General features: G+C 43.7%; 1 protein-coding gene across 5 annotated transcripts in view; it reads right to left on the reverse strand.

Moving 5' to 3' along the window:
• Positions 1-13,395: 13,395 nt before the first annotated feature.
• The window catches only part of DCT (dopachrome tautomerase), a 93,992-nt gene continuing 84,002 nt past the window's right edge, over positions 13,396-23,385 (reverse strand). For 4 of the 5 annotated variants that reach the window (XR_014818883.1, XR_014818882.1, XM_013978762.3 and 1 more), the window contains one exon: positions 13,396-16,415. Coding sequence is in view for 3 of the 5 variants with exons in the window: in XM_013978762.3 (XP_013834216.1) it covers positions 16,237-16,415 (179 nt within the window). In the remaining 2 variants the exon portion in view is untranslated. 5 annotated transcript variants of the gene reach the window in all.

Here is a 23,385-nt window from a genome sequence, read left to right on the forward strand (position 1 = left end):
TTCGGAGTTTTTGAAATTATATCATTGCATTGGAGGGGAAAGGACAGGTTGTGTTAAGTCTTTTCAGGCACAAAAATAGAGGAGACAACTCGCCTCTGGGTCAAAAACTTTCAAGTTTTATAGAGTCATTAGACCTTAAGTAAATGGCTTCTGTTTTCACGCGAGGACTAATGAAATTCTCATCATTTAAAATGGATTGGGGAAATCTGGTTGGTTCGTTTAAAAATATAAACTGTGTACTAAATAAAACTGTTCTTTGTCCAAAAGTAATGCAAGGAGTGGAGTTCCCTGGTGGCGTAGAAGTTAAGGACTCAGCTTCATCACTGCTGTGAGGCTGGTTCTATCCCTGGCCTGGGGAACTGGCTCCTGCCACAGGTGCAGTCAAAACAAAAAGATAATTCAAGGAGTAACCAAAGGCTAAGGAGGACTGGGAAGTTTTTTGGTTTTTGTTTTTCTTTGTCTTGTGAGAGCCACACCTGAGGCACATAGAGGTTCCCAGGCTAGAGGTTAAATCAGAGCTGTAGCCTCTAGCCTACACCACAGCCACGGCCATAGCCATGCAGGATACAAGCTGCATCTGTGACCTACACCACAGCTGACGGCAATGCCGGATCCTTTAACCCATTTAGCGAGGCCAGGCATTGAGCCTGCGTCCTCAGAGATGCTAGTCGGACTCATTTCTGCTGAGCCACGCCGACGGGAGCTGTGAGTATTTTTGATTCCATGTTGTTTTCTCTGTATTTCCAGGCCAATGCCAGTGTATTAGCATTCTGTTTGGAAACCAATCTTATCTTTCTGAATTCCCGAAACAAAACAAACAAACAAACAGCTTTACTCCATCTTGGAGTTTTTTAGTTACAATTGCCAAACCATAGATGAAGATACTGGCCAGGGTTGTCGCCGTTCCCTCGCTAACGATAGAAGGACCCGAGTGGTCAACTGTGTATCACAAAGTTACTTGAAGGTTCAGCAGCAAAGCTAATTGTAAAAGCTGATGGATTCCTAGCGTTCATTCAGCTGCTGAGAAACTCCGAGACAGAGCTGGTGGCCCACTCTGTAATTAAATTCTGTCCAGAAAAAGATATTATCGATTCCTCTCTCCTTTGCGTCATTTTATCATTTTGATATTTTTTATTACCCAGTTTTACATTTAATTTGCTTTCGTCAGCCAAAGTTTCTGAGCAGAAGTGAGGCAAAAAGCCCACAAGGTGGCTTTGTTTGTTTGTTTGTTTCCTTTGCTGTGCAAAAGCTTGTACGTTTGATAAGGTCCCACTGGTTTATTTTTGTTTTAACTTCTATTGCCTTGGGAGACTGAGCTCAAAAAACATTTGTAACAGTTGAGTCAGAGAATGTTTTGCCTATGTTCTCTTCCAGGAGTTTTATGGGGTCTTGTGCTGAAGTTTTTAAGCCATTGTGAGTTTATTTTTGTGCATAGTGTGAGAGTGTATTCTATTTTCACGGATTTACATGTAGCGCTCCAATTTTCCCAGGACCATTTGCTGAAGAGACCTTTTCCCATTTTATGTTCTCGCCCCCTTTATAGAAGGTTAATTGGCCATAGGTGTCTGGGTTTATTTCTGGGCTCTCTATTCTGTTCCATTGGTCCGTATGTCTGTTTTGGTACCAGTACCACGCTGTCGTGATGACTGTAGCTTTGCAATCTTGTCTGAAGTCTGGGAGAGTGATGCCTCCTGCTTGGTTTTTGTTCCTCGGGTTACCAAGATCACTTTGCCAGCAAATGGAAGACTTGGGACTGGATCTCAGGGTCCTGTCTCAGGCCCACAGCTGTGGCTCTTTCTTTACCTCCCTCTCATGGTTTAATCCTCCCCAGCTTCCCGAACTCTAGGGCCAGGTTGCAGAGTTCAAAAGTTTGCAAAGGAGAAGCTGCCAGGCCTGGAGGGGAGATATGCCCGTGTCATTACCCCCTACCACCACCACCTTGGCAAAGAAAGGGGACCATGGGTTCAGAAACAAGACTGGCCAGACGCCAAACCTTACATTCCTGAGGCAACTGGTAGCCTGGGAGAGGCCTGCCTGTGGCACTGAAAGAGCTGTGTCCACCGAGTAAGACTGGGAGATGGCTCAGGCCAAGGGAAAGGGACAGCAGGGGACAGTTGTGCACAGATCCTTCAGCAAAGAGGGGTGATCTGTTGGACTGTTGACAGTTTTCAAAATCCACACTGGGGGATCACGAGCAATAACAGCAAGATGAATGAATGAATGCGCAGTGCCTTTTTCCTTCAGAATGAGGTCAGACTGAAGACCCCATAAGCCCTGGCAGTGCTGGGTCATTCAAGGAGGGGCGTCCAGAGTTCCTGTCGTGGCTTTCAGTGGAAATGAATCTGACTAGCATCCATGAGGACTCTGGTTCGATCCCAGGCCTCACTCAGTGGGTTAAGGATCTGGCTTTGCTGTGAGCTGTGGTGTAGGTTGCAGACGTGGCTCTCATTTGGCTTTGCTGTGGCTGTGGCATCGGCCAGCGGTTACAGCTCCTATTCGGTCCCTAGACTGGGAACCTCCATATGCCTCAGGCGCAGCCCTAAAAAAACAAAAACAAAACAGAAGGGGAGCCCTCTGGTGGAAATCCCATGTTTCTTACAAGTCAGATGTCATTTAACCAGGAACAAAAGGGATAGGGTTATATCTGGACCCCGAGGGTACAATCTCAGTTGTGCCTATTACTTTTGGAAAAGGACTTTTTTTTTCCTTTTTAGAGCCACATCCACTGCATATGGAAGTCCCTGAAGCTAGGGGTGAAATCAGAGCTGCAGCTGCTGGCCAACACACAATACCAGATCTGAGCAGCATCCTAACCCACTGAATGAGGACAAGCATCAAACCCACATCCTCATGGATACTAGTGGGGTCCTTAACCTGCTGAACCACAGCAGGAACTCTGGAAAAGGACTTTTTAATTAGAGCTAAGAATACAAATTTCTGGAATTCTCGTCGTGGCGCAGTGGTTAACGAATACGATTAAGAACCATGAGGTTGCGGGTTCGATCCCTGGCCTTGCTGAGTGGGTTAAGAAACGGCGTTGCCGTGAGCTGTGGTGTAGGTTGCAGATGCAGCTCGGATCCTGCGTTGCTGTGGCTCTGGCGTAGGCTCGTGGCTACAGCTCCGGTTCGACCCCTAGCCTGGGAACCTCCATGTGCCGCAGGAGCGGCCCAAGAAATGGCAAAAAGACAAAAAAAAAAAAAGACTACAAATTTCCATCTATAGTGGAATTAGGAGCCATGATGAGTAATAAAAGGGCCAATTTGCCTTTGTTTCTTTAAATTTTGTTCAGTCAATATACAATCTTGGGGTGAGTGGGGTGGTGCAGCATCTGTCATGCTTAGGGGTTGGTCTCTTAAGGAAATAGCTATTATTTTCATCTACATAGTAGCCGAATGAGAAAGAAAAGTCCAATCAGGATTGCAGATTAAAATTAGCCCCGCCCAAGTGCCAGTCACCAGACAGCAGCTGATTCTAGTTATAATGATAGCACCCAAAGATGCTGAGGTTGAAAGTCCAGTGACAGACAGACTCCCAGAGAGTGAAAAACAGTCTCGAACTTTTAATTACACCTCACTGTTTCCCCATAATGTCTGATGACACGTTTCTCAGAATTTTCGTTATTCTTTCTGATCTTTTTCTTCACAGTTAAACCTGTCAATGCCCAGTTTACAATCCATTGACGCTAACTCAACCCTTGCTAGCTCTCTTTTTTTTAATTTTTTTAATTAAAGTCCAGTTGATTTACAATGTTGTCAGTTTTGGCTGTACGGCAAAGTGACCCAGTCATACATATATACGCATTCTTTTTCTCATATTATCTTCTATCACAAGAGATTGGATATGGTTCCCTGTGCTATACAATAGGACCTCATTGCTTTTCCATTCTAAATGAACCCTCACTAGCTTTCCATCTTTGTCACCCATGTACTAAATTTGTGAAACTTATTATCAGCTTTAATCTTTTTTTTTTTTACTTCATTTTCCTAAACATTTTATTTATTTACTTATTTATGCTACTCCCAAGGCATGGGAAAGTTCCTGGCCAGGGATCGAACCTGAGCCACCGCAGTGACCACATCAGATCCTTAACTGGCTCAGTCGCCAGGGAACTCCCTTTGCTTCTCTCTTTCTTTTTTTTAACTCACTTTTCTAAAATATTAAGGAGTAAGCATGAAATTAAATACGCAACAAAATGCACCAATACTGAAGGGAGAAAAATGTAACAACTCCTGAACTGGGCTGTTGTGTGCTTGGCAGCCTCCTGGATGGAGTAGCTTACAATTGTTACTGGTTTGCTGATAGATGCAAACCCACGGTGCAGTTGGTAAGGCAGTGGAAGAGTTGCAATGCATAATATTTGGAAGAACGTGTCCTGCCATGGCCAAATATGTGAGAGATGGACAAAATATGCGAAGACGCAAAAAAAAAAAAAAAAAAAAAAAAAAAAAAAAAAAAGACCTCTGGAAGGTTAACATGACAAATGCAAACCTTCGAGAACCACGCATGCGCTCAGCAAGAGGGTGGGAGGCACGCGGCTGAGCAGGTGGGGAACCTCTTCGTCCCTCCTGCCTGGTCGTGAGGCAGGGAATAGAAAGAGCTCGAGCCCCAGCCTGAGGGAGGCTGTGAGCCAGCGCTTTCCCTCCGATTCCTTCTCCCTTCAAAGCCAAACCAAGGGATGAAAACTAAGAAAAGGGCAGGAACGGAGGCATATCTGTGGTCCATCCAACTTGAGTCCACCCCTAACGTTCTTCGTCTCTTAGCAAGAACTGGAAACCAGAAACATTTTCTCCGACTTGGCGAGCAGGAAAAATGAAATTGGTAATGAAGCAGAAACACCATGTCAATTGCTTAAAGTTCGCTCACATTTAGCATTTCACACCCCATTTACAGTCCAGTTCTCTCGCCACCAAGTGAAAAAGGCAGTGGTGTCCTCTGGGACTTAGCAGGATGGCTGGCTCTCCTTGAGGTGCTCCTTGGACTGGGACTCTCCCTCCTTCCCTGTCTTTCTCTCCAGGGCTGAGGGGTCTTCCTGCCCGAGGAAACCTTCTGTGGCTCCGTGGCGCTCCCGCCCCCACCGGAGCACCGAGAAATCACATGGGTCCTTCTGTCATGAATAAAAGAGCAGCCATCCTTCTTCAGAGCCCTGCTTAGGTTTTCAGCTTTGCCTCCTCTGCAGAACCTGCTTTTGAGTTTGAAGCCATAATTTCCTGCCCTTCCTAAGGAGATTGAAATCTGCAGCTTTGTGTTCACACACCAGGCCTCCCAGGGGATTTGACCTACAATGCTGGAGTTTGGAACCGGCCACCTGCCTCTACCTGGATTGAATCCTGAGCCACTGTAGCTGCCCACCCACAGCGCCCCCTGAGCAGGCGCTCTGTGCTCTGGGAAAACTGGCAGAGCAGGTCTTCAGACAGTTAGATGTTTTCAGGAGAATATTTTATGGGCTCAATTCTTGCATCTCGTCGTCTCTAGAAGAGCACGAAAATCCTTCATGGTGATGTCTGCTCCTTGTGGCTAATAGCAAGCTTCTCAGTGCCAGCAGCTACCTTGTGTAAATGTGTACTCGCTTGCATGTACCTTCACCAAAATCACACATGTATTGATCTTCCTCCCTGCCTCTTTGGAGTAGTATTTTAGAGCTGAAATGCTGCCTCCTGGGCTGTAGTCCTCATTTTGCCCCCAAAGAAAATTTAGCTCTCGACTTGTAAGTTGTGAATATTTTTTAAGTCAACAGTATCAACATTTATGGAGCAACGTCTGTGTTCCAGATGATTCATTTGAGTTATATCCCCCCCACCCCACCAAAATTCATATGTTGAAATTTCAGCCCCTAGAACCTCAGGAGGTAACCGTATTTAGAGATAGGGTCTTTCAAGGGGTAAGCTAAAATGAGGCCAGTAAGGTGGGTCCCCAATCCAATCAGATTGGTGTTCTTATGAGAAATGGAAATTTGGACACACACACAGATACCAGGGGTACATGTACACAAAAGAAAGACCACGTAAAGAAGCAGACAGAGGGTTGTCATCTGCAAGTCAAGGAGAGAGCCCTCAGAGGAAACCAAGCCTGCCAGTGTCTTGGACTTCCAGCCTCTGGAACTCTGGGAAAAAATAAATAAATCTCTGTTGTTTGAGCTACTCAGTCAAATACACAGGTAGTCTTCTGAAGATGTTCCATGTATAAACTCAGTTCATTCTTACAACAGTCTGTGTATAAAGAGCAGGAGGAACACTAATTAACATTCTTCTGCAGACAAGGAAACTTAAGCCCAGAGCAATTAAAAAAAAAAAAAAAGGTGGAGTTCCCTTGTGGCTCACTGGGTTAAGGATCTGGTATTGTCATTGCAGCATCCCAGATGGCTACTGTGGCTTAGGTTGGATCCCTGGCCCAGGAACTTCCACATGCTGCAGGTGAGGGAAAAAATGAGCTGACAAATAAGTGATTGAGCTGGAATTTAAATGCCACGTACTGAATAATTACACTCTTTTGTCCCTTTATGCTCTGAGGAACCCTTCCTCATGCGTTCATATGTTTCTCCTGGAATCTTAAACAAAAATCTCAAAAGGAGAATTTTGTTTTACCCGGTTGAAGGCATGGATTGTGATGTCTGGACATAAACCCATAAATGAACATTTCCTCACTTTATTTTTAAATTCTCTCAAGAAGAGTTTAATCAGTCAGGATTTTACATTTGGTAAGAGAAACCCAACTCAAAGTGGTCTAAATTAAGAGAAAGGGGTTTTCTAACTGGCTGCTTCAAACTCTTCCTCGAGGAGGCAAAATAGCTGCCGTGATTCCAGGCCTCACATCTACACACCATATCACTCAGGGACCAGAATCCTCGGTAAAGATGCCTTTCTGATGTATTATTTTTCAGTTTTGCATTCTTGGCTGAATCGCTGCAGCCAGGGGTGTGGAACAGAGCAACTGGCTTATGACGATTAGGGTTCCCCCCAAATCATAAAGCTGAGGGACTCAGAATACAGTGAAGACGCTGCAAACTCTCGGTAGGCGTTTCCAGGGGCAGGGAAAGAGAGGACTGGGGAATGATTGTATAGTGGGTACCGAGTTTCTGTTAAGGATGATGACAAAGTTCTGGAAATAGATGGAGAGGAGGGTTGCACAACATTGTGAATGATGCTTAACGCCGCGGTATTACACACTTAAAAGTGGTGACATGGCGATTTTTATGTTACCTACGTTTTCCCACAAAAACAATTTTTAAAGATAATTTTCTTGGAGTTCCCGTCATGGCGCAGAGGAAACGAATCCAACTAGGAACCATGGGGTTGCAGGTTCCATCCCTGACCTTGCTCAGTGGGTTATGGATCCAGCGTTGCCGTGAGCTGTGGTGTAGGTCACAGACCAGGCTCAGATCTGGCATTGCTGTGGCTGTGGTGCAGGCCGATGGCTATAGCTCCGATTCGACCCCTAGCCTGGGAACCTCCATATGCCATTGGTGCGGCCCTGAAAAGACAAAAAACAAAAACAAAAACAGAATTAACGTTTCGGTTGCATTGAACATGGAGATGGAGCTGCACCCAAGCTCAGGAAACACAGTGCTACTCATGGGAACTGCAAACCCTTATCTTCAACTGCCAGAGATTCACACGGAGAGATAATGAAAGTCAAAGCACTTGCTGGTGGTTTGAATGGGGGAGAAAAATAGTAGGTTTCTTAAAAGTGCCGTCTTTGGCTGCCCTTTTAGTGTACAGAGGAAGGGAACAAGTTCAAGTGGGGAGAAGTTGATAGATATACACAGAAATGAGCTGCAGAGGCTTTCTCTTTTCTGTTGACTCTGTGTTAAGTACAGACCCAGATGTCTCAGCGAAATTTCCGGAGTGCACAGAGTACTTGCCTTGCGACGGCTACAACAAAGGTGAGCAGTGCCGAGACCAGCTCAGCAGGATGGGGCTGAAGAACGGGTGCTGTGGAACGTAAGGGGGAAAAAAGTTAACATAAAACAAGACACAGAGACATTTATCTTAAGTAAAGGTGGGAACCGGGGGACTCAAGGTCTCAGGGACCAAGAGCCCTGCCTCCAGAAACCACACTGCTTTTATTGTGCTTTTGAGGATTACGTCGAGCAAAAAGGGGGTTATAGGTGCAGGATATAGGTTTTTTTATGATTATTTTAAAAGTCACTTAGCTGGTAAATGGTTAAACTTTTTACTCTAAACTTTAGGCATTGAAGAATCATTAGCATTTGAGTTAGCTATCTATGCATAACATTTCAGAGAATCCTCACTGTGCTTCTGCAAAAGGCATGCTTATTTGTGGCAACCCTGTGTGCCTAGGTTTGCACCTTGGTTCTCTTTGCTAATGCATATTCTGTTAACGACCCCTCATAAACCACTTGGCCATGAGGTTCCTCTTTCTCTTATTCCTTAGAGGACATACCATGCTTGTGCAAATGGTGTGCCAATCTGCACAGGTCTGTGCGCCTAGACCCATGTATTATGTCCTCATTCAGCTGACCCCGCGAATAACCCATGCCCTTAGGTCTTTGTTCTTAAAGTCATTTAAGCTTAAGCTTAAGTCACCAGCACTGTGACTGTATTTCAAGCAGGAAGGCAGGATAAAGTAAGGAAGGATAAGATGGAGTTTTCAGCAAAGAGGCTAAGAAAATATTACAAAAACATGTCTCGCAACAAGCAGAGTGCCCTGGGATGAAAGCTCCTGGGTGGCACCCTCTCACCAGCAAGCAGAAAAGCAGGTAGCGCTCTGCCATCTAGCTGCAAGGTGAGCTCACAGCCATCGGATGTGCTGAGTAGCTCTTGCGGAGAAACAATGGCTTTACATCCATCACGCCCAGCGTCAACTTCAGAACGATTTTACCCTGCCCCGAAATGTGGGCTGTGACAGACTGTGGCAGAAAAGGAACAGATTTGCATGTCACTGGGTCGGAAGAGCTCTTTGATTGTCAGAGAGGCCCGATGATGCTGTCAGGCGCCGGCAGACGCACCACATCTCTTCGCTCTGGGAGGCTGACAGCCACCGATTTGGAGTCAGCGCAGGATCAAAGAGTTGGGACTATCTGGAGGAAAAGTGTTAGAAACACAAAGATGCCTGCCTCTTGATAAGAGGACGTCGCCGAGGAGAGAGAGGCAAGAAAGAAAGAAAAACGACCTTGAGTCTATAAAATGTTAACAAGCCTCAGAAGTGTAAAATGCCTGAGAAGAAAAGAGAACGTGCGGCTCACATCAGAATTTCAGAGCTGCAAAGGTTGGACGTTGGGTGTCGGCCCCAACGGAAGAAGAGAAAGCAAAGATAGCTGTTTGGATTATGATTGAGACTGCATTTCGGCTTTCAAGCTCCTGATTCGCTTGCATAAGTAGGTCTGGGGACTTAACCCATCAATACGTGTGTGGTATAGCTGGGCATCACTCCGTGGTGTAAAATGCAAGACTTTTGCAATGCACAAAAGAAATACTGAAAAGAAGAAGAGAAAAAAAAAACTGATTAGTAGCATTAGTCAAGACAAAACTGACTTTTCTCTTTTTTTTGGCCACACCTAGGCATGTGGAAGTTCCCAGGCTAAGGATCGAACCTGTACCTCAGCAGTGACACAAGCCACTACAGTAATAATACCAGAGCTTTAACCAGCTGCTCTCCAAGGAAACTCTGAAAACTTGCTTTTCTAAAGCAAATAAAAATATTGGAAATGAGTCTCTAAGTAGAAACATAAATAATAAATTTGCTGCTTTGGAAATTAAGCTTTCAGCCAAGTGTGTCACATAACATATTTATCAGTAGGGAGGAAATTAATGATTCATCTCTGGGGAAGACTATTTTCTGGCAGAATTCTAAGCGTCTTCTTGAGTCTGATTTCTCAATTTCTACTTTGAAGATTTTTTTTTCCCCCTTTAACCCTCTCCATAAAAACAGCTACCATCGTCAAGTCTGGAATCCCTATTCAGAGAGAACCACCAGAGAAGGAGAATAACAGAAACAGCTGGAAAATTTGAGCCCCGATGTTTCGTTTAAAACATCTCAGAAGCAGCAAACAAATGGCTCACCCGTTTCCTTCCCCTCTAATCGCTACTTGCATGTACCTGCTAGAAAAAAAACTTCACAAGAACTAGGCAGAGACCATGTTTTATTATCTGTCTCCTTTCAATCACCTCCTGTAAGAGCAGCCACTGTGGGTGCACAGGTAAATACTTGCTTTGGGCACCATCATGCCCATCGTCCCGTCCTGAAGAGTGAAGTTTCCGCAGTGAAGGGTGTTTTCTGACAGTTTGTACCCACACCTGAATTCAGATACATATATGGTTTCAATTCACAATCCGATCCAGTAGTTTTTCTAAAATTTTCATAAAAGTTACCCATTTTGGTATTTATGTACATATTTATGTATGTATTTGATTTATTTTTGTCTTTTTAGGGCCTCACCCATGGCACATGGAGGTTCCTAGGCAAGGGTCAAGTCGGAGCTACGGCTGCCGGCCCGCACCACAGCCACAGCAATGCGGGGTCCAAGCCGTGTCTGTGACCAACACCACAGCTCATGGCAACACCGGATCCTTAACTCACTAAGCGAGGCCAGGGATGGTACCCGAGTTCTTATGGATACTAGTGGGGTTCGTTACTGCTGAGCCACAAGAGGAACCCCTGTGAATAAACTTTTAATTGAAAAAGAAATCTCCCCAATCTCGAGCTGCAGTATGATCATATAAATAATATTTAAATTATATCCTCTGTATTTGCCAGGCATGGAAGTGTTTTGCCCAGTGGCCTGAAATGTGCCCCCACATATTTAAGGCTTGCTGGGGAACACTGAACATGTCAAAATATATTAAAAAGGAAATTCTAAGAGCTTTAATTATATGGTTACCTTGCCTGCACGGGAAATCATTTCCTCCTAAATATTGTGCTTTATCTATTCTCATTTCTGAATTCATGACACATCTTCCAGCATTTGATTTTTTTCTCTGACCCCTGGTAGAAAAAAAAAAAAACATCTCCAAAGACTTTACCATAGTCTGCAATTTTCTAATAAAGCACAAGAGGGCAGGTTTTGCTTTCTCGTGAGCCTCATTCCCCTCGGCGGTTAATCAGGATGGTCAGTGTGCTGATTAGAAATTCAGAAACGCTGAATAACATGCAAAGTGAACGGGTCATCAGCCTGTCTATGGTGGCAGTGACATCTCTTAGTATTTCCATGAAGGAGGAGAAGCTTAAGCCTCTCTTTGCGACATTCTTTACAGCCTGAAGAACAGTTATACATGGGAGGCACGTTCATAAAGCCCCAAAGGAGCAAAGAATGGCCAGAAGTCTGGCTTGAATCAATATGGCAAATACCGTGAGTGAGTGAATGGTTTCTAGGACAGTGTGGGTGAGAATACACAGAACATTCAGGCCCTGAAGAGGAAGCTTGTCTTGGCATTTGTTGTGTTTAGTTTCCAAAAATTTCAGCGTATCCTATTGCTCAAAATTTTCTTGTGTGTTGTTTTCAAGATTTCGTTAAACAACCTGCTGAAGCATAGTTAAATTCACAGGGGTTATTTTCATCCTGAATTGCTATTATAAGTAAAAGTATCATGTCATCTTTAAGAGTTTCTTTAGGAGTTCCCGGCGTGGCTCAGTGGTTAACAAACCCAACTAGCATCCATGAGGACACAGGTTCGATCCCTGGCCTCACTCAGAGGGTTAAGGATCCAACTTGCTGTGGGCTGTGGTGTAGGGTGCAGACATGGCTCGGATCCCGCATTGCTGGTGGCTCTGGCGTAGGCCAGTGGCTACAGCTCCCATTCAACCCCTGGCCTGGGAACCTCCATATGTCTCCAGTGCAGCTCTAAAAGACAAAAAGATAAAAAAAAAAAAAGTTTCTTTAATCTTACCTTACCAATGGCTCCATTGATGTAATAAAGGCACAGATTGGCCTAGCTAAATAATTTGCCTCCTCCTTCCACAGAAACAAGGCCTTAAAATAGATGGTAGAAGGCCCTATTATGATACAGTGAGGTCTGAACTTTCTATCCTTGTCCATATAAATGGTAGAATTAAGGCCTACCAATGGCAAGGGAACAATTTGCCCAAGAAGTAAATACAGCTGAAAGGAGTCCCCTCGTCCTAGGTTGTAGGGAGTAAAATTCTATCTAGCATATGTACAAATCAGAATCTGAAAGATAGGTTCCTGTTCATTTCACAGCAGGGACAAAAGCCCCCACTGTCTTATGTTTTACCCAGTACATGTTAAAATAGATGCCAGAGGAGTTCGCTGGTGGCCTAGTGGTTAAGAATCTGGCATTGTCCCAAATGTGGTGAGGATTCAGTCCCTGGCTGGGCACTTCTGCATGCCTCGGATGTGGCCAAAACAAAGAAAGAAACAAAAAAACAGAAACAAACAAAAAACAGCTGCCAGAGGCCCTGAATGAAAAGTTCTACTTTGAGATTAGTTTACTCATTGAAAAAACATTTAGAGAGAATTCAGGATGAGGGGGGCCTTGGAGAAAGAGGAAGAGTTCCACGTGGGCTTTGCCACTGCATTGAATACAGCCATTGTCTGCCACTGGGAGGGCTGAATTAGCTTCTTTCATGTGCCTGTATCAACCACCAACATTTTCTAGTGCTGTGATGGAATGGGGCGTTGGAGCTGCAGAGAGCTGTACAAACTGATCTCTAGAAGCTTCAAGTCTAGAAGTGGAAGCGAACACCACACACCATTACCTCATTGGCTCTAATTTCCTTCTGGGCATCGCCGACAAGGCTTTCTGGGAAGAACCCGCCTCCCTGGACAGTGACTTCAAGTAGCTGCCATACTCACCACCCCCTTCCCCCCTCTAAGATCAGCCTCTAGACTGTGGGGACATCGAAGTAACTCTTTACCTGAGGAAAAGGGTGGTAGCGTCTCTTCCTGCCTGTATAATAGAGAGCTAGGAAATAGCAGGTGCTCAGCCACTCAAAAGAAAGCATCAGTTTGTGTAAGGACTTATTTTCAAAAGTGAAGTAGCTATTGTGTATTTTATATATATATAAATTGATATAATTCCATGTATATATATATATATTTTTTTTTTTTTTTTGTCTTTTGTCTTTTTGTTGTTGTTGTTGTTGCTGCTATTTCTTGGGCCGCTCCCGCGGCATATGGAGGTTCCCAGGCTAGGGGTCGAATCGGAGCTGTAGCCACCGGCCTACGCCAGAGCCACAGTAACGCGGGATCCGAGCCGCGTCTGCAACCCACACCACAGCTCACGGCAACGCCGGATCATTAACCCACTGAGCAAGGGCAGGGACCGAACCCACAACCTCATGGTTCCTAGTCGGACTCGTTAACCACTGCGCCACGACGGGAACTCCTCCATGTATATTTTGAGTCCCAAAATGATGGGAGTTGATGTTCACAAATGAAAAAACAATAGCCCCCCAACAGAGGAAGTCATCCGTAAAACATTTGATTTCATTTTCCTCTTTAATAAGTTTTCTACTTCTTGAACTGCCATTATAAGTAAAATACAATGTTATTGTGAGATCAGAATATAAGTTAATGTGCGATTAAAATTATTCATTAGGATTATTATAATTAACAATGTTAAAACCCTAAGACAGACACAAACTCATGTCAAAGAATTTTAGAATTAGAAGAGAATGTAATCCACAAAGGAAAGATGTTACTGGATTTCACTTCTAAATGTCTGAATGTTCATTTTATACAAGCACTTCTTTTAAAATCATAATTCATATACAAATTTTCTAAAACTGCGGGTAGAAGCTCATAAAACAATCTATCATCTTCAAGGTGGAATTTTCCTCCCATCATTGAGATATATAGCCATACAATGCTCAGTGATATTTTCTGAGTTTATTTGCATAATGTTCACAGTAAGTAAATACCAACTTTTTTACTCTACAGGTTTATTCCACCTTTAGATCTGCTGAAAGCCATTCATCGTTGATTTATTGCAATGTTAGAAAATGCTAGAAAACTTTATTCTTCTAATATGAACTACAAAATCAGGAAATTATTTCTTTTAGGAAGACATCATAAAACATAATATTTATAAAAAGTTGCACGCACCATAGATAAAGGAGCTAAGTATAAATGGTTAGTCTTTATTTCTGCTGCAGATAGATCTTGCTTTTAAACAAATCTTAATATGATGTATGAAAATTCTGATATACCTGAAAGATAAGCCAGAGGTGGTTATGTGCCTTATAGAATTATTCATAATAGTTCATCTATAAAAAGTAATTTCCCCTGGTGCTTTTAATGTATAACTGATTTATACACAACTTTTTAGGAACATACCTACCATGCACAGTTATATCTTCATTTTAGCATATGTCTCTTTTGGTTTCAAAACAAGATGTAAAAATGTGTTCCCCAACAACCCTGAGCTCAGAGCATAAAGCTTCCAGAAAGGACTATGTTAATGACGCAATGCTGAAATTTTCCATTGGGATCTATGCATACGGCCGTGGCTAAAAAGGTCTAAGCAGAGCTTCACCCCATCCAGGACTCTAGGCTGTCTTGATTCTCATCTGATGATCCTACTCTCAGATATATTTTATGAGACTCACCCAGACTCAAATTCAGTCCACACTAAGCTTTGTCCATTTCCCTAGCTTCCGCAGTCTTATTCTAGGGGATAACACGGGGGCCTGGTAAATCTTGCATCCTGGGGGTAGTACCCCCACCACCCCACATACAAAAGGCAGCTCTCAGGGTTCCAATTCGTTACACACATGCAATCCAGTAGAGAGCGGCTGAAACGAATGCAGGGAAGGGCCACCTTCTTGAACTTTGGCCTCACTCTTATCTGATAATGTAGAGGTACCAGATATGAACAGAGGAAACCGCCTTGAAATCTCAAAAACAGTTAACTTCTCAGAAGTAGGGATCGTGTTGATGAGTCTAAACATCTTTTGAAGACTGCCTCATTCTTCTCTCTCATGATCTGAAGATTACTTAGCGGCTCACAACCATTTAATTCTGAATTGTTATGTTTTGTATGAATGGCTTTCTTTTAAACAACAAGACTGAATTGATTAGCATTCACGAGTAACTGTTAGCACCGCACAGCCTTAATGAATCCGAAATCGACTCTTAAAAAGAAGCCAGTGCATTACATGTGGATAATTTTTCATCGGAGGCTGCCTGGTAAAGGAATGAGACTTCAGAGCACGTGTTCAGGATTATAGGCTCAACACCCTTCTTCAGGCAGCCTTACCTGGAGAGAGCCACACTATAACTGTTAATAGGTTTAAAGCAAGTATATTAACGAAACAGAAAGCTCTATAATTTAATCCCTCACCTATTCATTTACTGCTATAGGATTGATGTTTATCTAGCTATTGAACCTCATGATAAGTCTGTTAAGAACTGCAGACTTTTGACAAAATCTGTAAAGTCTAGTTCACAAAAGAGAATAAAACTGATCATTCATTCCTTCTCCATCTTATATGGAAAATAAGGCCTATTTTCATCTTCCAGGCCATTTTAAAGGCTGGAAAGGAAAAAACTGAGAAAAGAAGAAGAAGCCTCAGGAAGATGATCAGGAAGGCATCTAAAAGCAGAGCTGCTGGAGTTCCCACCGTGGCTCAGCGGTTAACGAATCTGACTAGCATCCATGAGGACGCAGGTTCTATCCCTGGCCTCGCTCAGCGGGTTAAGGGTCCGGCGTTGCCGTGAACTGTGGTGTAGGTCACAGACAAGACTCCGGTCCCGTGTTGCTGTGGCTGCTGTGTAGGCCAGCAGCTACAGCTCCAATTTGACCCCTAGCCTGGGAAACTCCATATGCTGCAGGTGCAGCCCCAAAAAAGCTAAAATAAAAACAGAGCTGTTCATATCGAAAAGAGACCTTGGAGACCCATGTAGCACCTGCCCTCCTCCTCCCCCATGCCTTCACACATGAAGACCCGTGGGCCAAGAAAGACTGAACCATGATCTCGTCCAAGTCTCCAATGACACTGACCTGCAAATTTCACTGAATCTACTCTATTGACTTTTGGGGTGGCCTGAAAACTTGAGGAGGCTTAATCAATATGGAGCATTGTTTTCAGATATCATCAGCTCTCCCTTGCTTTGATGGCAGAGATACCCTCCAGCCCTTTAGCTTGGTGGTTAAGCATGCAAACTTCAGCTAGGCATCTTCTGTACTTGGGAGCGTCACCGCAACAGGAGGAACAATGCAAAGCTTTCCAACTAAAGGAGCAAAGGTGAGGATATGTCTGCTCACAGTCAGGGTCATAACTACAGCTTGGGAGCCTCTTCTCCAGCTAAAGCGTGAGCATCTAGGCTTCTTCGGTGTATCTCTTGTGGCTTAATTGTGTCTCCATTAAGGGTGTGTATCCTTTTCGAAGTCTTCTATATTGAAGAAAAAGCAGCAGCGCAGAAAGACCAACCAAAACCACCAGCATCCCCATAACCACTGAAAGGGTTGTGGTCCAATCGGGAGTTCCTTCAACTGAAACTAAAGCAGAAGAGAAAGGTCAATGACTGGGGGTTTTATCGGCTGAAAACTTAGAAAAGGGGAGAATAAATCCATTTGCCTTTCACAGGCATGTTTGTTGATAAAGCAAAACTACACTGGCTGGAATAAAATTTTTCTTTTCCCTCCTTACCAACCATTCATCATATCCACAGTTGTTTTTCTTGAGAAAGCGGGAAATAGCATTGCATTATTTGACTACAGCGTATTGCATTTTAAAAATTTCTTATGATAAATACTTATACATAATAAACCTCCAAGGAAGTATATATAACTCACTACTTTTGTGAGTTAGAAACTCATTTGTAAACGTGCATGCTGAAATGGTATCCAGGGAACTGCAAAATACGTATCATTCAGGTCTAGAAATTCTGCTCTTGTCTCTACCTTTTTTATAGGGTGATAAATGAATAAGATTAAATTGGTTATTATAACAGGAGCCATTCAACAGCAAGAGCAGATGGAATTTGCACCCATTTAAATAGTTGTGAGTAAAAGCTGAATCTTCAAATATATTTCATAAGCTCTTTTCCACAAAAATTCATGGCTTTTATTTTTAGTTTATTTATGCCTATTTGTCATTTCCTTAAAAATAATCTTATCCTTGGCCAGCTGTTCTTAAATTCAGTTTCTCTAAACTGGGTTCTTGTTCTATACACTACACGTCTCTTAAGGTAAGAATGTCCTTCTAGCATTTCCGGCCAATCCCCAGAGGACGCTGATTCACCCGATAGGGTTTCTCCAAGAGGATTTAAATTTATATTTCCTGCAACAACCCAACAGCATCTATTCACTCTCATCTCCTTAAAACACAGATTTTTATTCTGCCATGTCTTTGTTCAGGAGCCAAAAATGATTGCCTTTTAGTAGTTCAAACTCTGCTGCCTAGCTTTTTTTTAATTGCAGTAAAATACACATTACATATATTTTATCATCTTCAACGATTTCAAGTTACATCCCGTGACATGAAATACATTCACACTGTTGCTCAATCATCACCATCATCCTTCCACAGAACTTTTTCCTCTTGCAAAACTGAAATAGTAACTCCCCAATCCTCCGACCCCTCCCAACCCCTGGCAACAACCATTCTACTTTCACTCAATGAATCTGACTTCTCTAGGTGCCTCCTATAACTGGAATCACACAGTTTTGTCCTTTTGAAACTGGTTTATTAAACTTGGCACGATGTCTTCAAGATGCACTCATATTACAGCATGTGACGGGATTTCCTTGCTTTTTTTGCTGTCATTTTAATTTTGTGTGTGTGTGTGTGTGTGTGTGTGTGTCTTTTTGCTATTTCTTTGGCCACTCCCTCGGCATATGGAGGTTCCCAGGCTGGGGGTCTAATCGGAGCTATAGCCACCATCCTACGCCAGAGCCACAGCAACGCAGGATCCGAGCCATGTCTGCAATCTACACCACAGCTCACGGCAACGCCGGATCCTTAACCCACTGAGCAAGGGCAGGGACCGAACCCGCAACCTCATGGTTCCTAGTCGGATTCGTTAACCACTGCGCCATGACGGGAACTCCTGTCATTTTAATTTTAATAAAATAATACTACATAGAGAGCAAGTCCATTCACTCATTGATAAAATTTTAGAAATATTTTCTATAAAGAGTTTAGTAGTTGATTGGGAATGAATCCATTAGAACATTTTTATAGGTACAGGGTTCCTATCTGCACTTCCATTCTTAATAAATTTGAAAATAATTTAAAATACAGAAAAAGACAAAAAATAAGACAGGATATCCACAGGCCACAATCCAGAATTAACCAGTACTCCAATATATTTACTTGAAGTCTTTTTTTTTTCTTTAAAGAGAAATGGATGTTTATATATAAAACTGAAGTCTCAGCTAACCAAACCCTCCCTTCCCCTCCCAAGGATTTCCTTCCTTTTTAAGGCTGAATAATATCCCATTGTAGGTATGGACCATATTTTTTTTATCCGTTCATCTGTCAATGGGCACTCGGGTCTCTTCTACCTTTTGTCTGTTATGAATAAGGCTGCTATGAACGGTTGTGTAGAAATATCTAAGTACTTGCCTTAAATTCTTTGGGGTATATTCCCAAGCAGATATGCTGGAACATATGGTGATTCCATGCTTAATTTTTTGAGGAGCCGCCATATTGTTTTCCACAGAGCGCATGCTAACATTCCCACCAGCATCTTCCCCACATCCTCATCAACACTTGTTATTTTCTCCTTTTTTGGTGGTAGCCATCTTAATGGGTATAAAGTGATATCTCATTGTGGTTTCTGCCTTTTAAAGTCCTTGGTAACCAGGTTCTTCTCACAGATCCAACCTAATTCACCATTATCTACCCAAGCCTTCTGTTACAAACAGGCTTTCTTCTCACAGTCCTCTGTAAAGACTGCCTGTGGCTTTCGCAGTCCTGTTGCATGCCCCCCTTCAATCTAAAATGCTCCCTTCAGTTCCTGTCGTGGTGCAGTGGATAATGAATCCGACTAGGAACCATGAAGTTGTGGGTTCGATCCCTGCCCTTGCTCAGTGGGTTAAGGATCCAGCATTGCCATGAGCTATGGTGTAGGTTGCAGATGTGGCTCGGATCCCGAATTGCTGTGGCTCTGGTGTAGGCTGGCAGCTACAGCTCTGATTAGACCCCTAGCCTGGGAACCTCCATATGCTGTGGGAGCAGCCCTAGAAAAGACAAAATTAATTAATTAAAAATGCTCCCTTCTTTTCCCCTCACCTAAGACGTACTATCTCTTTAATCTAGTTCAAGAGCCAGCTCCTGGGATTAAGATGGTGGAATAGAAGGACTGGAGCTCAACTTCTCTCCTAAAAACAACAATATTCACAACTAGAGACTGAACACTCTTCACCCAAATGGACTGGAAACCTTAAAAAAGATATCCTACTCCAGAAGAAAAAGAGGAGGACACATCAAGAGGTAGGAGAGGTGATTTCATGATAGAAACAACCCCATACCTCCTGGGTGGGAAGCCCCACAGACTGGAAACTAACTGGTTCACAGAGACTCACCTACAGGAGTGAGAGTTCTGAGCCACACATCAAACCCTCACATGTGGGGATCTGGCACTGGGAGAAAGAGCCCCTGGAGCATCTGGCATTGAAGGCCAGTGGGGCTTGTGCACAGGAACTCCACGGGACTGGGGGAAATGGAGACCCCATTCTTAAAAGGCACACATGGACTTTCACGTGCAATGGGTCCCAGGGCAAAGCAAAGTCTCCACAGGAATCTGGGTCAAACCTGACTGCAGTTCTTGGAGGACATCCTGGGAAAACAGGGGTGAATGTGGCTTGTTGTGAGGGAAGGACATTGAAAGAAAAGCTCTCAGGAATATTCAGCAGCATAAAAATCGAAAGTGAGAGGATGGAAGAAAATATTTCATGCAAATGGGGATCAAAAGAAAGCTGGACTAGCAATACTCATATCAGACAAAATAGACTTTAAAATGAATATTTTAAGGGACCAGAGAAGGACATTACATAATGATCAAAGGATCAATCCAAGAAGATGATATAACAATTTTAAATATCTACGCACCCAACACAGGTTCACCACAATATATAAGGCAATTGCTAACAACCTTACAAGGAGAAATTGACAATAACACAATCATAGTGGGGGACTTTAACAACCCACCTACAGCAATGGACAGGTCAACCAGACAGAAAATCAATAAGGAAACACAGGCCCTGAATGAAGCATTAAACCAGATGGACTTAATAGATATTTCTAGGGCATCCCATCCAAAAGCAACAGAATACACATTCTTCTCAAGTGCACATGGAACATTCTCTAATATTGATAACATCCTGGGCTACAAATCCAACCTCGGTAACTTTAAGAAAATTGAAATCATATCAAGCATCTTTTCCGACCACAACGCTATACAACTGGAAATCAACAACAAGAAAAAAACTGCAAAAAACACAAACACAGGGAGACTCAACAACATGCTACTAAACAACCAATGGATCACTGAAGAAATCAAAGAGGAAATTAAAAAATACCTAGCAGCAAATGACAATGAAGATACGACACTCCAAAACCTATGGGATGCAGCAAAAGCCGTTCTAAAAGGAAAGTTTATAGCAATACAAGCCCACCTCAGGAAACAAGAAAAAGCTCAAAGAAACAAGCTAACTTTACATCTAAAGCAGCTCGAGAGAGAAGAACAGACAAGACTTAAAGTTAGTAGAAGGAAAGAAATCATAAAGATCAGAGCAGAAATCAATGAAATAGAAGCAAAGAAAACCATAGAAAAGATCAATGAAACAAAAAGCTAGTTCTTTGGAAAGATCAACAAAATTAATAAACCCCTAGCTAGACTTACCAAGCAAAAAAGAGACAGGACTCAAATCAATAAAATTAGAGAGAGAGGACAAGATGGCAGAGGAGTAGGGGGACACGCTCGCCCTCTCCCACAAACACAACAAAAAAAGCACATCTACAGAATAAATGACTCGCACAGAACAGCAACCAATCGCTGGCAGAGGAACCTAAACTCCAATAACGGCAAGAAGTTTGTGACATTACTGGGCAGAACGGGAGAAAAGAGGAGAATGAGAGAAGGTGAATCCGAGCGGGATGGGCGCTCCCGAAAGGGAACTGCGGAGGAGAAAGGGATCCCGCACCCTGGAAAGTCACCTACCGGGCGAAAGATCAAACGAACCGGAGGAATCTCCAGATGCAGAGAAGAGTGTAGCAGTAAGTTGGAGTAGGGAAAAGCTGATAAAGAACTGAACGGACCATCTGAACTACGGGCACAGTCACCAAAAATTGTGACGCCTGTATGGGGGCTGGGCACCGAGACCTCGGCTCCAGAGGTTAGTCCCCCAGAACGGGCTGGGGGGGCGGGGCAGGAGCGGAAACTGCTTGGGAGGTCTAGAAACCATTTGACGGGGCAGAGACTGCCTGGAAGACTAGAAAACAAAGCTGTCGCAGAGAAAGGGAGCAATACTCTAGGAGCGGGGAAGTGGAAAGCCGCATCAGAGGGAACCTGGGAGAAGAGCCTGGTCTGCACCCGTGCTGGGGAGGGGAGAGAAGAAGGGGTGGGTCCCCATAGAATACCCCCACACCACAGCAAGCTTACAGGCCCGCTAGCTAGCTGAAAGCTGTGCATCCTCTCCCCCCACCCCCACCACCACCCCCTACGCTCTTGCCAAACCTGGGGCTGCCTGCCATCCAGGAGGGCTGGCCTCAACAATTGCCTGAAGCCTACCACCGCAGGGGCTGTCCCTGCACAGGCCTTCTTGCCCTTTGGAGGGGCTACACTTCCACAGAGCAGCACCAAACACCACCAGCCCCCGAGAAAAGGCCTGCAGCCCAGAAAAGCTAGAACAAGCCTAGCCAGGCCATGAATAAATCTGCCTAATTCTCAGACGGTTTTTCTGAGTCAGGCTGCCCCGGGGAGGAGCCTCTTGGGTTTCCAACGGCCCTGCTAGCCACCTAAGCCCCCAGGGGGTGCCCCACTCCCAAGGAATAGCTGCTCAGCACCACCAGCCTCCTGGAGGACCCCCTGCAGCCCAGAAAAGCTGCAACAAGCTTGGCCGGACTGTGAAAAGATCCGCCTACATTCGCAGGCCGTCCTTCTGAGTTGGGCTGCCCTAGGGAAGAGCCTCTTAGGTTCTCAGTGACCTAGATAGCTGCTCCAGACCCCAGGGGGTGCTGCACTCCTGAGGAACAGCTGCCCAACACCGCCAACCCCCTGCAAGAATCCCACAGCCTAAAAACACCAGAGCAAGCTCTGCATGACCAAGTGAAATCTGCTACCATCGTGGTGTGGACCTCCCAGTCCTGTCTGCCCTCAGGAAGTCCTCCTTTGCTTCAAAGAAACACTGTTAGCCCCATCAACACTCCAGAAAAGCCACACTGCCTCAAAAAAGATTGACCAACAACGCCAGCCCTCAGGAAATATTCCACAGCAGTGACAAGGCAAACACTGCCCGATAACAGAGAGTACAACTCCCTCAGGAAAAAGAAATCAACAAGCAAGATGAAAAAGCTGAGAAACCACCCCCAGTCAAACCAACAGGAGAACTCACCTAAAACAGTCAACAATGAAACAGATCTCTGCAGTCTGACAGACCTGGAGTTCAAAAGAGAAATACTGAAAATACTGAAGGAATTAAGAGAAGATATGAACAGTAATGCAGATACCCTCAGAAAGGAACTAGAAAATATAAGGAGGAGCCAAGAAAAACTAGAATATTCATTTGCAGAGATGCAAACTGAACTAAGGGCAGTAAAAACCAGAATGAATAATGCAGAAGAACGAATCAGTGATATGGAAGATAGAATAATGGAAATCACTCAATCTGGTCAACAGACAGAAAACCGAATCAAAAAACTGGAAAGCAATATAAGAGACCTATGGGATAATATAAAGCAGGCCAATCTACGCATAATAGGAATTCCAGAAGGAGTAGAAAAAGATAAGGGGATGGAAAATATATTTGAAGAAATTATCGCTGGAAACTTCCCAAATCTAAAGGATACTGGGTTCAAGATACAAGAAGCACAGAGGGCCCCAAACAAACTGAACCCAAACAGATCCACACCAAGACACATCATAATAAAAATGGCAAAAGTTAGTGATAAAGAGAGGATCCTAAAGGCAGCAAGAGAAAACCAGAATGTTACCTACAAGGGAACCCCCATAAGAATATCAGCTGATTTCTCTACAGAAACACTACAGGCCAGGAGGGAATGGCAAGAGATATTTAAAGTGCTCAAAGGAAAAAATATGCAACCTAGAATACTCTATCCAGCAAGAATATCATTTAAAATAGAAGGGGAAATAAAATTTTTTCCCAACAAACAAAAACTTAAAGAATACAGCAACACAAAACCCAGGTTAAAGGAAATATTGAAAGGGCTTCTCTAAACCAAAAAGAAAGGAAGGAAAGGGAAGAAAAAAGAAAAGAAAAAAAAAAAAAGAAGACGAGGAAG

This window comes from Sus scrofa, chromosome 11, assembly GCF_054392235.1.
Source record: "Sus scrofa isolate SSC_HxYL_T2T_F1_AM1 chromosome 11, Sscrofa_HxYL_maternal_Yorkshire_Landrace_v2.0, whole genome shotgun sequence".
Taxonomy (NCBI): domain Eukaryota; kingdom Metazoa; phylum Chordata; class Mammalia; order Artiodactyla; family Suidae; genus Sus; species Sus scrofa.